The sequence below is a fragment of the Lutra lutra genome, chromosome 10, assembly GCF_902655055.1.
Source record: "Lutra lutra chromosome 10, mLutLut1.2, whole genome shotgun sequence".
Lineage (NCBI taxonomy): Eukaryota > Metazoa > Chordata > Mammalia > Carnivora > Mustelidae > Lutra > Lutra lutra.
In genome coordinates, this window is record NC_062287.1 from 1,284,951 (window position 1) to 1,302,559 (window position 17,609).

The 17,609-nt window shown below is 41.5% G+C and overlaps 1 protein-coding gene across 3 annotated transcripts in view; it reads left to right on the top strand.

The window, feature by feature from the left end:
• Window positions 1–17,609, top strand: part of DYNC2H1 (dynein cytoplasmic 2 heavy chain 1) — a 292,883-nt gene that overhangs the window by 19,972 nt on the left and 255,302 nt on the right. For all 3 annotated transcript variants that reach the window (XM_047692880.1, XM_047692881.1, XM_047692882.1), the window contains exons 14-26: window positions 2,151–2,303; window positions 2,866–2,964; window positions 3,912–4,051; window positions 4,134–4,362; window positions 5,196–5,323; window positions 9,128–9,243; window positions 9,888–10,015; window positions 11,917–12,066; window positions 12,751–12,956; window positions 14,096–14,251; window positions 14,335–14,449; window positions 14,970–15,140; window positions 16,813–17,195. In XM_047692880.1, the coding sequence (XP_047548836.1) occupies window positions 2,151–2,303; window positions 2,866–2,964; window positions 3,912–4,051; window positions 4,134–4,362; window positions 5,196–5,323; window positions 9,128–9,243; window positions 9,888–10,015; window positions 11,917–12,066; window positions 12,751–12,956; window positions 14,096–14,251; window positions 14,335–14,449; window positions 14,970–15,140; window positions 16,813–17,195 (2,174 nt within the window). The remainder of the gene's footprint in view (window positions 1–2,150; window positions 2,304–2,865; window positions 2,965–3,911; window positions 4,052–4,133; window positions 4,363–5,195; window positions 5,324–9,127; window positions 9,244–9,887; window positions 10,016–11,916; window positions 12,067–12,750; window positions 12,957–14,095; window positions 14,252–14,334; window positions 14,450–14,969; window positions 15,141–16,812; window positions 17,196–17,609) is intronic.

Sequence of the window (17,609 nt, forward strand, 5' to 3'; positions counted from 1 at the left end):
ACCAGGGATGCCATTAGTGACTCGGTGCCCAGGCACTTACTGGGGGCTAGACATGGAGTTATCTTCTGCCTAACATGTACCAAAAATTCCAGGTTCCCCGGGGGGGATTGACTGTTGAGCATAAACCTTGGTGTTTTGGTGTAGTGAGCTGGGCCTAAGGCTGGGGTGGTGGGAGGCCTCCCAGGTGCAGGGTCAGGTACCAGGTACGGGTCTGTCTTGGAAGCAGGCCTTCAGAGGGAAACCATGGCGACCTCCTCTGCCAACTCTGTTCTGCACACTAGATCTCAGGCTTCACATTTACTATAAGTCAGATAATTCATATTAAAAATTATATTAAAAACATGTTTTTTTATTGCCAAAGCTCAGTATGAGTTTATAGTGGAAAGTTTAAAAAATACTGGCAAACAAAAAGAAAAAAAATGTTTTAAATTTATACCATCAAGGGATGGCCATTGTTAATAATCTGGTGTATATCCTTTCAACTTTTTTGGGGGGCATATTTATAAGAGTACTTTTGGGAATGGGGTAAGATTTTATTATTTTTCACCTAATAATGTTTAATTATATACCCTTAGAACCTGTTCTTCTTTAATAAATACATTCAGAGTGGTATCTGTTGATATTTCTATGAGAAATTGGGTTGTGAGAAGTAAATAATTGGATATAGCCTCTGTTAAATGAATCTGAACGGAAAATAGAAACTAAGAAGGACAAAGAACAGGGAGGTTTGTCCCAGTCCCCTTGCTGCTTGCTGGGTTGGAGAGCAGGGCCTCTCGTTTAACTAACTTCATCATCTCTAGGAATACAGCAGAGGTAATTACTAGGTAAATGCTTTCACGGCTGTCCACAGAGGATTCTCTCGGATTGATCGTCTTGTCAGTTTCACTCATTTTTCAGCTGCTGGTTGAGGGTGTCCCGCATCCAGGCCCAGTTGTCCTGCCTACCGTTGCCCATGTCAGGGACGTCTAGGAGCCCGACTACTGCCTCACTCTCTTCTCCTCTCTGTTTCCCCATATTTATCCTAAGTGTGAGGTACCCTCTGCTGTCAGATGGGGTGGTCCTTTTTGCTTCAGTCATCAAGTAGGATTTAAGAAATTCAAAGAAGAAGGATAGTTTATTTTCTTCATCCCCTGGTTTTCCTTCGCTTTTGCAGTTCCCACTGAGAGGCCTACCTCTGGCCAGGCATTGGGAGCACGTTTGCTAGAGGCAAAGTCTCTTGGTTTTCCCATCAGAGAATGTTTTTATGCCCCTGTTCGCTGAAGGATGTTTCGCAGGCACAGAATTCATGGTTGCAGGTCTCTCAGCCCTGAGGACTGTGGTTCCGCACGCAGCTGGCCGCTCGGAAGATGCCCTGGGGTGCGATCGTGGTCCCTTCTGTGTGAGCGCTGTTTCTCCCTCAAAGAGGGAACTGTAGTAAGGGGCCTGGGTGAGCATGTGTGCTCGGCGTTCTGCTGGGCCCCGCAGACACTGTGCTCAGGAGGGTGAGGGATGGCCTTGCGCGGCCTCCCAGGAAGGGAGTGAGAGGTCATGTCCTCTCGGGCCTCGCCAGCGCCTGCCTGTGAAGGGCGGCAGCTCGCAGTGCCCGAGTCCCGTTAATACGGCTGTGAGGAAGCTCGGGGGGACTCGGCTGGCTCTCTGGTCCCACCAGCGTTACCCCACGGGGGCTGCCCTGGCGGGGGACGTGAAGCACTGCCTGCTTGGGACAGCGGTGGACGGCAGGTCGGCTCTCTGCAGAGCGGTGCTTTCTGTGCTGGTGTCTGGCAAGAGTAGGGCAGGCCCTGCCACAAAGGTTTTCCGGGTGGAGGCTTGTCCACTGGCCGCCCTGCGTATTTGGGAGACAGTAAGGACACGTACATCTGTGTTGGCTCAGGTCCCCAGGCCTCTCGGTTGCTTTCTTCTGTTCCTTCTGTGCGTGTTCGTTGTGTCATCTGCTTCTGTTCTGTGTGTGTTTTGCTCCAAGAGGGAGAACTTCGAAGGGATGGAGCTATTCAGTTTTGGGGACTGCCTTGCCATTTATAAAATGGAAAAGTTCTGTATGCTTTTTTCTTGCAAATCAGTGATAGGGACAACTGGACTTAAAATGTCTGTGGAGTCTTCAGGAAAAGAGAAATTTAGCATTTAAATGCTAAACGATGCTTGTTGTATTTTAGAATTCAAAAGCAGGAAGTGGGGGAAAGTCACAGATTACTTGGGATAATCCTAAAGAATTAGAAGGCTACATCCAAAAACTCCAAAATGCTGCTCAGCGACTTGCCACTGAAAATAGGAAACTGAGAAAATGGCACACTACGTTTTGTGAGAAGGTATGTTTTATTTATAAAGTTGCATAGGCTATGACTAGTATTATTTAAATGGTAATTGGAATATAATCCTAAGTACTTTTTATTTGGAAGTCTAATTATGTAACAGACTTAAAGTTGGCAGGAACAGTACGAAGTTCACACTTACTTCGACTTCTTCTGTTAGCAACTTGTATAATCGTAGCACGTCTAACAAAACTAGGAACTAGACGACTTTGAGCTTCCAGCTTTCCCACTGATGTCCTTTTCTAGGATCCCGCCTTGCATGGAGTCCCCGAGGCTCGGCAGGCCCCTGCTCCACAGGCTTTCCTTTGTTTCATGACCCTGGTATTGGTAGTTGCTGGCAGAACACCTCTCCCGGTGGGCTCCCTGTGGGCTTCTGTGCCATTCTCATACGATGGGGATGGTGCGGTTTGGGCAGACAGCCCAGACCCTGGGCAGGTACGCTGCATCTCGCTGTAGGTGGAGGTACCTTATCTTTGGTTTAGGTGCTGTCAGGTTTTCCACTGAGAAGTCACTGTTTTCCCAGGGCTCTTTGGAGATTGTTTTCCCTTACTTTTCACAGGTGGTAGTTCTTATGAATGTTGACCTGCTGAGGCAGCAGCAGCGCTGGAAGGACGGGTTACAGGAACTGCGAACCGGCTTGGCGAGTGTGGAAGCTCAGGTGAGGCGTGCCTTACGGGTCCTGCGCTCTGGTATCCCCTCCTCCAAGTGTGGCTCTAAACTGATGAAAAATCTCGCGTGAATTCCTAATTTAGAAGTCTCCTGAACCCCATACAAAGACCACAACTTGGCCATGCTTTCACATTTCAAAGTAAAAAAGGGAGTTTCCATTTGCCTCATGGAATGCCAAATTTCTCAGTTCTGACTTTGTAGTTTCTCTGAAAACTTGGTGCTTAAATTTTGTCATTGCCTAGTTTCCTTTTAGGCGATCCTGCCATCCGTAGGACACAAAGCTGAGGTTAGGCAGAAGCCTAAAAAATGAAATAGCTCTTTCAGTATGTGTGCCCTTTTTTTTGGGTAGAATTTCAGTTCTACCACATCTCGATAGGAGATGATGTATGTGACAGTGGTGGGCACAGAGCCCACCAAAAATTAAAAATTAAAGTATTAGAATCAATATATTTATGGTTAAATGGACGCAAACCAGTGTATAAACTGTCCTGAGCATCCTCGTATTTTAAATTGATCATTTACAAATGTGCCGTGGAGCATTTAGGGAGGGAGAGGGAAGAGAAGAGCTGTACTTGATGGGAATTTGAGGAGGAGGACCAAGAAGTTCATAAAGTAAACCAATTTCTGTGACTGGTTCTTCTGTTTTGTTTTGTTTTCGTCTTCCATCGTAAAGTCCACAGGTAAAATCTACTTGACATTAAGTCAATGTTTAGGTGTTGCTGATCTTTATCGTATTACTGATGAGATTAGAGACGTTGGTGTTCGACTCCGTATAAGCAGTCGCATGGCACGGAGCTGCTGCAGAGCTAGACAACGTTGAGAATAACGTGTTTGGTTTTTGGTTTTTGCTTATAATTTTACGTGGTCGTAGAAAAGCTTTAAATGGCAACCGCATTCCAGTACATGGATTTTAAGAGCTGTGCATTACCCGCTCAGGGTTTCCAAGCGAGCGACATGCGGGCGTGGAAGCAGCACTGGGACCACCAGCTGTACAAAGCTCTGGAGCACCAGTACCAGATGGGCCTGGAGGCCCTGAACGAGAGTCTGCCGGAGATCAACGTGGACCTGACCTACAAGTGAGGCGCGGGGCGCCCGGGTTCGCTCTCAGTCTCTCTGTCCCTCCTAATGCCCATTCCAAAGCGATTTCCTTGTTTTTAGACAGGGACGGTTGCAGTTCAGGCCTCCTTTTGAAGAAATCCGGGCTAAATATTACAGAGAGATGAAGCGGTTCATCGGCATTCCCAATCAGTTTAGGGGAGTGGGTGAGGCCGGAGCCGAGTCTCTCTTCTCGGTTATGATCGATAGGAATGCAAGCGGATTTTTGACTATTTTCAGCAAAGCTGAGGATCTGTTTCGGAGATTATCAGCTGTTTTACAACAACATAAGGTATGGAACACGTCATTTTCTGGTATTACAACTTTCATCTGATTGCGCTAGTATGAAGTGGGTCATCTGCAGTGTGTCTTGTGTGTTCTACTGTGGGGCAGAGAGTCAGCACTGGCGGTAACGACACAGCCTGTGTGGATTCCACACCTGGGAAGAGAGTCAGGCTAAGATTTTTTTGTCTTTGACTATTTGAAAATTGAGAAACTGGTTGTTGGATCAACATGGAATGGGACAGGATTCTGTGGTGTCAATTTTAATTCCTCTCAGGAAAATATGTCCTTTCCCTCATGCTTTGGATCAAGAGCAAAGCGTGGAGCAAAGTGATGTCATGAAGATGATGAACTATTTATTTTGTTTGAGGGAATCCTGCCGGCCTCCCAGGCCCCGCCCCACTCCTTGCTCCTTGCTGCCTCGACAATGACAATGACTGAGAGTCCAGCCAGTCTCACCCCTGCATCTGTGATGCTGCTTCTCTACTTTAGGTTTCTAGAATGGGCTGGATCTGGACCCTTTCAGATCTGTAGTGTTGGCTTCACCAAAGTGATTCTGTGTAATTGTCAGATTTCAGAAGAGAATCCTAGGAAAAGGGTGTTTGTGATCTCTTAAAAAAGTTTCACCATTGTAATAATACTTTTATGCGTTACATAGTTTCTTCCTCTGTTCATTCTTTAGGCTCTGCAGTAATGGCTACATTTGCATACTTAAGTTGAAATTTACATGAATACCTTACATTTGTACCTTTTAAATCAGTGTTAATGTTGGACCCTAAGCTTTTAAATGTTGGCGTATTAGTACTGTTTCTTTACTAATAATGGTTTTCATTCTTCAAATAGGAATGGATCGTAATTGGGCAAGTTGATATGGAGGCTCTAGTGGAAAAGCATCTTTCTACTGTCCATGATTGGGAGAGAAATTTTAAAGCACTGAAAATAAAAGGGAAAGAAGTAGAACGGCTTCCAAGGTATTGGAAGTTAAAGTTGTATTTATGCACCGTCACAGTTTCCGCCAGGAGATGGGAAGGGCGCTCCTCGTTTGCTGGTGTCAAAGTCAGGTCACTGTCTTACCGCCTCTAAAGCTCAGCTGTGACACTTGACTGTCACCAGAGTAAGATGTTGCTGAGGTAAAAGGAAGTTCTCTTCTGGAGGTTCTGCTGCCTGGGACCTGGTTGGATAGAGCAGACTGAGGCGGGGAGACTTGGACGCAGACCTGGCGTGCGGATCTCACAGCTGACTCGAGTTTCATGTGGCCTCACTTCCTTTTGGAAGGCCCTGGCAGTCACCCAACATCGTGCTGTGTCTGGGTGTTGCCTTAGCTGTAGGAGACTCTGCTGGGCACGTCCTTACCTAGCTGCTCGAGAAGGTAGCTCCCCCATCACTCTCTGAAATTCGTGGCCCTGGAACCACTCTTTGCAGTAAGTTCTATGAGAGGCCTGTTTAATTGTGCACTTATTACCTATAAAGGACAGTCTCACTTTTACTAAATCATTTGTCTATTCTTTCAAATATTTGCTGAGCATTTATAATATGCAAACTTTGTCCTGTGGGAGTATAAAGTTGCTTTGTACACTGGACCTGGAACCTCACGTTGCTTACTCTCTGGTAGTGCACTGAGACGTGACCGAGTGCGTCTACACAGGGGTTGAGGGGGTTGGCTCTGGAGTGAGACGGCTCATACCAGCTCTAGGAGCTCGACAGCCACTGAGAGCCCGTGAACCTCAGTTTCCTCAGCTTTAACATAGTTACAGCTGTAGTATTATAAATCCTGAAGGGTTTTGAGAATTCAGTATGTACTTTGGCTATAAAATACTGGTACAGATGGAATTGTGAGTAAATGCTAGTTACTGTTGTTATTGCTAGTATCAGATGGAGCAGTGTGTTTCATTTGAGAGGCTGAGCTGAAGACTTGTGGAGACACACAGGATGATGACATCCCGTCCATTTGGGTCAAAATCAGGGAAAGTGTCCTTAAGGTAGAGATCTTTGAACTAGAACTCTGACAGCTAGAGATGAGGATTGAAGGTTCAAGCAGAGATTTCCAGGTGAGGGATTTCTATGCTGGAAATCAGAAGTTAGTTAATTGAGAATTGGATGAATGAATATTTTTTAGGAACTAGAGGGAAAGTTCATGGGAAGGGGCAGTTCAGGAATAAATTTGGGAGAGGTTACATTCTAAGGTGGGACGTTGGAGTTTCTCCACATTCGAGTGCTTAGTTAGCTCTTGAAGATTTCTCGATGGAAGCGAGGTGTCGAACAATAGGGGTGTCAGTCTGGAACTCGTGAGTCGGATGGCGGAAGAAACAGATCCTGGAGGAAGAGAGGTTAGTCTGTCAGAACCACAGTAATTAATCGAATTAAGTTGTTGGTACTCAAAATGGGAGGCGGGAATATTAGGAAGTATTGTCAGATACTTGGGGGATTATGAGGTTTTGTCTTTGGCGAAAGATGAGGGATGACGAACAGCGAAGAGACGAATGATGGGTGAGTTTGGGCTGAGATGATAATGACGCCACCATAGTGGCGCGTCTCTCTGAACCCGGCTTGCTCGTTGTGTTTGCCCGCTCATGGACCTCGACTGCTGTCAGTATAACCTGTCTGTCCTTCGGTGTAGACAGCCTTCCTAGCCTGTCCGCCAAAGCTAAGCGGAAGGAAAAGAACACCTCTCCTACATGCCTTTTCTGCAGTTTGCTCTTGTTAATGATTAGCACGAGTTCATGTAAGCTCGAGTAGGCGCTCGCTCACACACGGATACCGTTTCATGGGGGCTTAAGCTGTATAGACGTAGGCTATGAGGTTAGAAAAGTGATACTCTCATGTGTTACAGGTGCTATAGGAAGGGTATGATTTGGGGCTAGGCTGTCTAGGGCCATGCCATCCTATCAGTGGCTGAAGGGACCCTCATTATCACGTTAGCGATATTTTTGAGTGAAAGGTAAGTTCAGTCTGTCCACAGGATTCTGTAGTCCATGGGATAAGTCTGCTGCCCTCAGACTTCTTGATGTTAATTCATTCACAAAATATGGTATAATTTAATTTCTCGGGTTTGCTAAAATCGTCTATCAGGTATTAGGAATTTTGACATTTTATGTGTCACAATTTCAAAAATTATATAAAATTTCACATAGCAAACAAACTGGCCCTTGATGTTTTGCTGGTGAAGAACTGGAGTTAAAACCTTTACAGCTAGTGGTGTTTGAGAGTACATAAAGCTTTAAGGGAAAATTATATTTGTAAAATAGAAGTGAGGATGTAACTCGTATAATTTGCTATCTAAAATGTCACCTGGCTCTGTGCCTCAAAAAGGATGAGGAGCTTTCTAAGTAATCTTCGTGACCACAATTTCCAGCCTTCTTTTAACTTTGTATGCTTTAACATAAATAAGAGGTTTCTTCAGAGGAACAAGTCTGATTCAACTTCTGTTTACTCAACATTTCAAATTGCCTTAAGGATACTGCATAGTTAGTGTTCTTAAAAATGAATGCCCTTTTTCTGATCATTAAAATAGCACATTTGTTGTATAAATTTTTTAAAATATAGAAATTGCTCTTAATATTTGATGTTTTGGAAATATTAGTACATATACTTAAAAATTTGAATTATACTGTATGCTGTTATTTAACACTAAATAAATAATATAATAATATATTCCTAATTAATAATAATTTAAATTAAACTTAAGTTTAAATAAAAATTAAACTCAAATTAAGATAAGTTACAATAAATAATAAATTAATTAATAAATTGATTAGTCTTGTTATTACCTAGTCCTCAAAAAACTTGATTTTTAATTGTATGGATATATAATAATTTAGCCATTTTTGTATTTAACTTTTTTATTATTTTTCACTATTATAATTGATGCTTGGAAGTAGATACTTGTGTATAAATCTTAGAGTCTGCTCTGGAAATTTCCTTAGGATAAATTCTAAAGGTGAAGTTAATAAGGTAAAGAATATGCCTATTTTATTTTATTTTATTTCATTTCATTTATTTATTTATTTTTTAAGATTTTATTTATTTATTTGACAGACAGAGATCACAAGTAGGCAGAGAAGCAGGCAGAGAAAGAGGAGGAAGCAGGTTCCCTGCTGAGCAGAGAGCCCGATGCAGGGCTCGATCCCAGGACCCTGAGACCATGACCTGAGCCGAAGGCAGAGGCTTTAACCCACTGAGCCACTCAGGCGCCCCAAGAATATGCCTATTTTAAAATTGCTTGATAGATCTGGCTGAATTGCTCCTCACAAAAGTCGCACGGTTTTATACTCTGACCAGCAGTTCTGAGGGTTCTGTTGTGCCACACAGTTGAAGATATGAATTAATAATTCGTTACATTTTTGTTGATATGATAGGTATAAAATGATATCTTACTGTTTTATTGTCTTAGGGCCTTAATAATCTATATTGCCTCTTCTATCTTTGTTTTCTTTTCCTTATCCTTATTGTTTGCACTTTGCAGAATCGGGAATTCATGTTATAAATATTCGAATAAGTACATTACATCCTGTGACAAGTAAAGGGCTTGTTGATATTTAAATATATTCATGTGAGACTAAAAAACTGTAGTATTGTAACAAAATCATTGTTTAAGTGTGTTAAAACTTTGTAATAGTACGTGGAAAGCATTTTTACTATATGAAATCTAACTGTGCTTAAAGATCACGATAATACTTTCTGATTTACATTTTGAAAGGTATTACGTAAAATCATTATAGCGAGACTCTTCTCTAGTAAGCGTTTCTCATGGCGTGTGTTCTGTTGGCATTTTGCAGTGCGGTCAAGGTGGATTGCTTAAATATTAATTGTAACCCTGTGAAGACCGTGATTGATGATTTCATCCAGAAGCTATTTGATATGCTTGTTCTTTCTTTGAAGAAGTCCATCCAGGGTAAAGACACTTTTTACTTTTTATTTTAACTTAATTTTATACATGAAGGCATGTATTTTGGTAGTTAGGAAGTGTGAATTCCAATGATGATTAAAATCAGCCAACCTAGAAAGTATTATGAAATGAAGTATGCTTAAAATGATAATTTTAATAAAATAGGAAAGTCCATATCCAACTGTTTGAGCTCAAAAAATGAAGGGCATTTTTACTATTTGTAGTATGAGCTACTATTAGTTTGTTGTATATGTTCTTGACAAAGGTAGATAATGCTGCTTGAATGTATTTCTTCTTATCTCTTCAAATTACCTCTGTTTTCCAAAATAACACATTGGTTTTTTTTTCCATTAAACTGAGATGTTCTGACATATTATCTAGAAGACTAGAAAAGTTACCAATTTTGAGTATAATTTACTAATAATGAGTACATTTTAACTTCCTCAAAATTTAGAGGTATAATGTGAAACAACTAAACTTTCATGACAAATTTTTTTTGCTTATTCTGTATTTTAAAGTTTTGTATGAGCAAATGAAAATTCAAGTTTTAATGTATGCTATGTAGTGATCACTTCTAACACTGATTTTAAAATGGTGCAATGGAGTAATTTTGGTGATGATAACATTCTCTGTCAATGTCACCTATTCAGCTCACCTACATGAAATTGATACATTTGTCACTGAGGCCATGGAAGTGTTAACAGTTAGGCCCCAGTCTGTGGAGGAGATCGGTGATGCAAATTTACAATACAGTAAGCTACAGGAACGGAAACCAGAGGTGAGAATCGCGAAGTAAAGTTACCGACCTCTTCGTAGCACGCAGGAGATGTTTCAGTTAGGCAGGCTTATGTGACTCTTTAGGAAGACCATAGAAGTTGAGAATTGTAGGGAGTCCGCGGAAGCCGGTCCAGCTGGCCGCTCATGATGTGACTCTTGCTGTTACACTGGTGCAGTGATACAGTAACAGTCATACTTATTACTGTATCAGGAGTATTCACAGTCTGTTTTATGAGGTGCCATGTTAGAATGAGACTAAACTTAAATAATTCATGCTGTTACTTCCAGGGTTGTAACTTTAGGATGCTGGAGTGTGAAGTTAGAGCTGAATTAGGAACACTTACACACAACACACACACTCACATACGGAGTGGTTACATTATGGTTGATTTTAACTGTTTAGAAGAAGAGAAATAATTCAGATCAGGAAACAAATGTTTATGTGTCCCTCCTGTGAAATAGACTTAAAATTATTAAGATAGTTCAGAGGTAAGTGAAATAATATCCTTTCATGGTATAACACAGGGGGTTCACAGAAAGAGGAATGAGTGTGTCCTAGAGCTTTGGCTGAGTGGCTGGGAAGCTGCTGGTACCATTTCCTGCCAATGGGAATGACTGGACGAGGAGGGTGTTGGGATATCAGAGGCAGTGGGGGCTGTGGTGTCCGACGGAAATTGAATGAGGAATACGGAACTTAAGAGTAAAGACCGGAGATGAAAACTTGAACGCCATCTTTACATGCATGAAATGCAAAGCCATGAGATTGACTAGACCACCTGGCTGACAGCAGACAACAGACGCTGTGGGAGCAGGGTAGAATATTCCAGAATTTAGAGTTGAAGTGTAAGAGGAGGTGCAGAGGAGAATGAGAATGAAATGGGAGGGAAGACACAGAAACGGAAAGAAGAGACACGGATGTTGCATGCGAGGGCAGTGGGTGAGGCAGGAAGACCTAGACAGGATCTCTGGCACGGGAGCCAGTGAGGACCTCAGGGTCCCATCCCGTCGAGGCTGGGGAGTCTGCTGGGCTGCGCGCGGCAGGGTGTTACAGAGTCATGTTTTGAGGTCTTTCTGTTGCCATGTGGATTGGAAGGAGGAGGAGTAGGGGCAGGCTGACTAGGAGACTGTCGTCATGTCTTTTCGGGCTCCTCTAAGTCCTGCTCACATGTGGGAAATGAGAGCCTGCCTTTCTTCTTTCTTTTCTCCTGCTGAGTGTCCTCGTGCACAATGGCTTCCACGTGTTTAGTCGCCCTTTTCTTTTTTATTTTTTTTAAAGATTTTATTTATTTATTTATTTGAGAGAGAGAGAGAGAGAGAGAATGAGAGAGAGCATGAATGGGGTAAAGAGTCAGAGGGAGAAGCAGACTCCCTGCAGAGCAGGGAACCCGATGCGGGGCTCAATCCTGGGACTCCAGGATCATGACCTGAGCCGAAGGCCATTGCTTAACTAACTGAGCCATCCAGGCACCCTTAGTTGTCCTTTTCTTAAGGACCTTTTTCATGACTTTCCCTCTCTGTTGAGTAGAATAGCTTATTTATGCTCTTAGATAATCCTAATCTTCGTTCTTTTAGAAGCCCTTCTAGCATTTTCTTATGAGTGGAACTGGTATAATCAGAATTTCACCTTGAATCCCGCTGTAGCATTGTGTTTATGAATTCATGGTGTCATTCAGTCTGTAGGGGCAACCTTAGGATCCTTTTTAACTCTCATGTTAGAGGGCCTTAGCTGAGTTTGCATATAATAATTAGGAAGTATTAGCAGCTTCATATCCAGGAATTTAACAAGTCATTTCAAAATGGAAATCTTGATTTTAAAAAGCAAGTCATGGAACAAATTAGAATAAATGAACCTTAAGAAATTTGATAAAATTGTTTTTTATGTGTTATTTCTTCAACCTTTAGATTTTGCCCTTATTCCAAGAAGCTGAAGATAAAAACAGACTTTTACGGACTGTGGCAGGTGGAGGTTTGGAAACAATTAGCAATCTGAAAGCTAAGTGGGATAAATTTGAGTTGATGATGGAAAGTCACCAACTTATGATTAAAGATCAGGTAAGAACGCTTTAGTCATTTTCTTAAAATGGAAACTTGATTTTTTGCTCACTTAAGATCTCTCACTTTATTCCATTACAGTTCAGGTAGATAAGAATTTTATATTGATGATGAACTTGGCCTGCTCAGTACTTCCATGTAGCAAAACACTTCCCACCGTTTTCTCTTCGCTTCCTACCATACAAAGAGTGTATGTCATATCATTCCCAGTTTTTCTTAGGAGTGGATTTGTTTGCCGCTATGTATGGTGTCTGTTAAGGGACAGCCTGGTAGTTATACACGTCTGTCGTACTTCTGTCCTGTTGACTGAACTTACTCTTTGGCTGGGAGACCGGGACACCCCCCGTCGTGAAGCAGCTGAATACATGGGTGGGACAGCTCTAGTGCTAGGCGTTCTTTGATCACTCCATCTTTGTGGAGAGCTGTGGTGGCAACTGCTAATAGCGTGAGTGATGTTTTAATGATGATACTTGCAGTTTACCTCTAAGTACTGAATGTTTATGCTCTAATTTATGGTCTAAATTTGAAATCAAAATTTTACTGTACTTGAAATTAGTAATTGAAAACAATCTGTTGAGAAATTGGTTTTTTTTCACCTGTAAATAGAAAATGTTGGAAGTAAAATGTGAAAGGAAAGTGAGATTTTACTCTGAATTGAATTATATAAACTCTTGACTCTTACAGATCGAAGTAATGAAAGGAAATGTGAAGTCACGTCTTCAGATCTATTATCAAGAATTAGAAAAATTTAAAGCTCGTTGGGACCAACTAAAGCCTGGTGATGATATTATTGAAACCGGCCAGCAAAATGCTCTTGATATAAGTGCCAAGTCAATAAAAGAGAAGAAAATTGAGTTTGATGATCTTGAAGTCATAAGGAAAAAGCTGGTGTATGTTTTTTCTTTAAAATTGATAGTAGTTGTTTCGGTTTGTATTTGCAGATGTCCTTATGTCGTTTATCTTAATGTTTTTCTTCATATAATTCTGTAGTTTTGAAGAAAACTAAGAAGGGCTCACGCCCAGGAGTCGTGGCTGCATTCTGTCAGGAGATAAAAAGAAAAGCAAATTTCTGTTTAGGCCTAGAAGTAGAACAGATAACTAAACTGACTTAAAAGGTAAATTATGGAGATGGAGCACTTGCTTTCTGTGATTTCATTGTATTTAAAAATGGAATATATGAAATTAATGGAAAGTTGCTTTCAGAGACTCTGAGAAAAAAAAATGAACCTAGCAAAATAGGACAATACCACGAAAAAAATTGTTTTGTGTTATAATAATACAAGGTATTAGGTGTATTTTATTTTATTTTAAAGATTTTATTTATTTGAGAGAGAGAGCCGAGTGAGAGAGAGAGAGAGCGCACATAGGAACAGTGGGGGGCCGGGGGAAGGTCAGGGGGAGAGGGAGAAACAGGCTCCCTGCTGAACGGGGAGCCCGATGCGGGACTCCATCCCAGGACCCTCGGATCATGACCTGAGCCAAAGGCAGACACTTAACCCACTGAGCCACCCAGGTGCCCACAAGGTATTAAGTTTAAGCGTTGTTTTAGGTTTGGTCTCTGTTTAGGCAAATGCATCGATTGGTAAGATAATTGTCTTGCAGGGATAGTGAAGGATTTAGTGCACGCTTACTAAATGGCATTCTACCTTTTTTCTAAAAGGATGTCTTATATTCTAGAATCTAACTCTTGGATATTAATATTAATCTCTTCTCAGTTAATCCATGAATAGATATAATTCTGAATATTTCTATTTTTATGACATATATGTCGTACATAAATATATTTATGTGTGTCACCAACTGCACTTAGAGTCCTTTAGAAAAATGAACATTAATGAATTTAGAAGAGGTTATACGTAAGTAAGCAGTTAGAGTGAAATTCTCACGTAGTCGCCCACTGTCTCACCGTCGGACCGGTGGGCATGTACACACATACACACACACACACACACACAGGGAAGGTGGTTCAGTAACAATGATCGGAGCAGTTTTTAAGGATGTAATGGTGTTTCACCCTTTGTTTCTATAGTGATGACTGCCATCATTTTGGACTAGAAGAGCCCAACTTCTCCCTGGCGCACAGCATCTCCAAGGACATCGAGAGCTGCGCGCAGGTTTGGGCGCTGTATGAAGAGTTTCAGCGGGGGCTTCAGGACATGGCCAGTGAGGACTGGATCACGTTCCGGTGAGGCCCATAGGCTCTACTGAGATTCTCGTCATGTGGTAGTGTTTGGGGACGTGCAATTAAGGTGTTGTGGTGTTTTCCAGGATGAAGACGTATCTGTTGGAGGAATTCCTGATGACTTGGCACGACAGGTTACGGAAAGTGGAAGAACATTCCGCCATGACAGTGAAGCTGCAGTCGGAAGTCGACAGATACAGAGTAAGGCCCTGGTGCTCCTGCCGCTGTCCAGGGTCACCATCAGGTCACCATGCCACTGAAAGAGCGGGGGTTCCAGCTTCTGGTTTTCATGATTCCATCACATGAAGAAAGTAGCAAGTATAGAGTAAACCACAGACATTATTGATGTTTCACCTACACTTTTGAAAAGTTTTAACTAAGAAATTTATGCTTCAAGTTATAAATTAGAGTGTCGATACCGCCTAGTACAATTTAGGATATGGGTCATTTAGCATATTTAGGATATAGGTCGTATCCTAAATAATAAAAATAGCAACATTTTAGGTCATGTTTTAAAATATATCAATCTACAAAGGGATAGTTACATGTATCCACAGCAGGGTTTAATAAAACATTTTGTACAATTCTGTTTGAGAATTTGATTTCAAGATAATTAAATGAGATAACAGTAATTTAAAAATTTTGTAGCTAATCGTAAAAGGAAATAACAATTTGCATTTAGATAATATATGTTCATGTGTGTATATTTTTTTTTTCACAGACTGTAATACCTATTTTGAAATATGTGAGAGGGGAGCATCTTTCTCCAGATCATTGGCTTGACCTTTTTCGTCTACTTGGTCTTCCTCGGGGGATGAGCCTGGAGAAGTTACTGTTTGGTGATCTCCTCAGAGTAGCTGATATGATTGTTGCCAAAGCTTCAGACCTTAAAGTAGGATTCACTTTTATAAATATCTCAAAAATATTACTTTTGTTAATACTTGGTTTTGTTTTGTATTTTATTTAAATAGCAAGTTGAATTTTATTTAAATAGCAAGTTGTATTATGGTGACTGTGTTCCCTTATTCCATTCTTCTTTCTTTAGTAATGCGTCTGAATCTGTGAGGGGGTGTAGAAGCATTATAAACCTCTTTCTTCAGAGAGAGAAAAAATATGAAAAGAAATGTCTTAGTTTAAGAAGGGAGTCAGCTTTAATCAAAAAGCAAACAAATACAAATCATTTTACATAAAATACATTTAAAATCATGGGATATATTGTTAATGGAAGCAAAGAGATGTTAAGCTCCAGAGAACAAAACCAAGAACCAATTTGCTAATCAGGTTTAGAAAAAGTCTGAGGTGAAAGTAAAACGTGCACTGTTCTCAATTCTAACATTAGTTGCAGACTTTCTGTGTTGCATTCTGCCCATTCAGTGTAAAAATAAAAGAACTCACTCTCTTTTAAAGATTTACGGGGCGCCTGGATGGCTCAGTGGGTTGGGCCGCTGCCTTCGGCTCGGGTCATGATCCCAGGTCCTGGGTTCAAGCCCCACATCGGGCTTTCTGCTCAGCAGGGAGCCTGCTTCCTCCTCTCTCTCTGCCTGCCTCTCTGCCTACTTGTGATTTCTCTCTGTCAAATGAATAAATAAAATCTTTAAAAAAAAAAAAAAGATTTTATTTATTTATTTGAGAGCAAGAGAGAGAGAAAGAGAGTGCGTGAACACACTGGAGTGGGGTGGGGGACAGACGGAGAGAATCCCAGGCAGACTGCCCGCTGAGCGTGGAGACTGGCGCACCACATGGGGCTCTATGTCACAACCCTGAGATCTTGACCCGAACTGAAACCACAAGTCAGATGCTTATGCAACTGAGCCTCCCAGCATCCCCCAAATAAAAGTACTCTTGCTATGGAATTGTCAGAATTGTCATATTTTCTCCTTAATTTATGTACCTTTGTGTTTGCTCATAATCTTGGAGCCTATTAAATAATTGTGAGGTTATAAAGCATGACTTCTATAGAAGGTGGTAATTAATCACTTGAGGTGTATCAGAACTTTAAATTAATATAAGATTTCTGAAGTCTGCAAGATTTTAAATATGTTAGAAAGGTTTATTGTGTGTTTTCTTTTCTTTCTTTTTTTTTTTTTTGTTGGTTTTGTTTTTTTTGAGAGGGGGTGGTAGCAAGGGGCAGAGGGAGAGGGGGAGAGAGAATTTTAAACAGACCCCATGAGCAGCACAGATCCCGATTTGGGACTCGATCTCATGATACTGAAATCATGACCTGAGCCAAAATCAGGAGTTAGACACATACCCTACTGAGCCACCCAGGTGCCCAAAGCCAGGCTTTTCAAGAATTCTTGAATTTTTTCTCTTTTTAAAGTAAGAAGCCTATAGCAGAACCTTGTGTATACTTTGACCATGTGAACCTGGATACTTAGTGTCTGATCTCTCTTGATACATTAGTGAGTCTCTTGGATTACATGTAAAATATATTCATTTATCATTATTATTATGCTTTATTGTGAAAAACCAAATAAAAATATAGCTTCTTATGAAACGTTTTATGATTATGTGTATGGTAATTAATGTTGAAATAATAAATATGGATATTTTGTGTTAATTAGGACTTAAATAGTCGGGCACAAGGTGAAGTTACAATCAGAGAAGCTTTACGTGAACTTGATCTCTGGGGAGTTGGAGCAGTGTTTACCTTGATTGATTATGAAGACAGCCAAAGTCGAACTATCAAGCTAATTAAAGACTGGAAAGACATAGTAAATCAAGTTGGAGATAACAGGTGCCTTCTTCAGTCCTTAAAGGATTCTCCTTATTATAAAGGATTTGAAGATAAAGTGTCGATTTGGGAGAGAAAACTGGCAGAATTGGATGAATACCTACAGAATTTAAACCACATTCAGAGGAAGTGGGTGTATCTGGAACCCATCTTCGGCCGTGGAGCATTGCCCAAAGAGCAGACGCGCTTCAACAGAGTCGATGAGGACTTCAGGTAAGTGTAACGCCGTGTAGGAGCTCGACTCATGTGGCAGTGTTTTCTCCCATGTCACCAGGTGCTTAACGATGTGAGTGCCTTTACGTTATGAGTGTCGCCGGTGACTTCCGCCTCTTCCTCCACTGGATCCCTCGAAGGAGCTGTTTTTACTTCTTGATCGCCGTCCCTCCCGCACGGCCTGGTAGTGACAACACTGTCCCTGGAGTGTCAGGGTACCGGTGGTAGCGCTGACCTCTCTCCATCAGTACTGTGGTGACTGAGGTCATCCATTCCGTTCCTGATGGAATACGATGGGCGTTGTGCGCGCCTCATTTTCCTTCCTCTCTGACAGTATTTAGAGAGGCGAGCACCTCCGGCTGGAGGAGGAGCCACCCCGTGGCTCTGGGGAGACCGTCTTCCCATGTTCTGCTC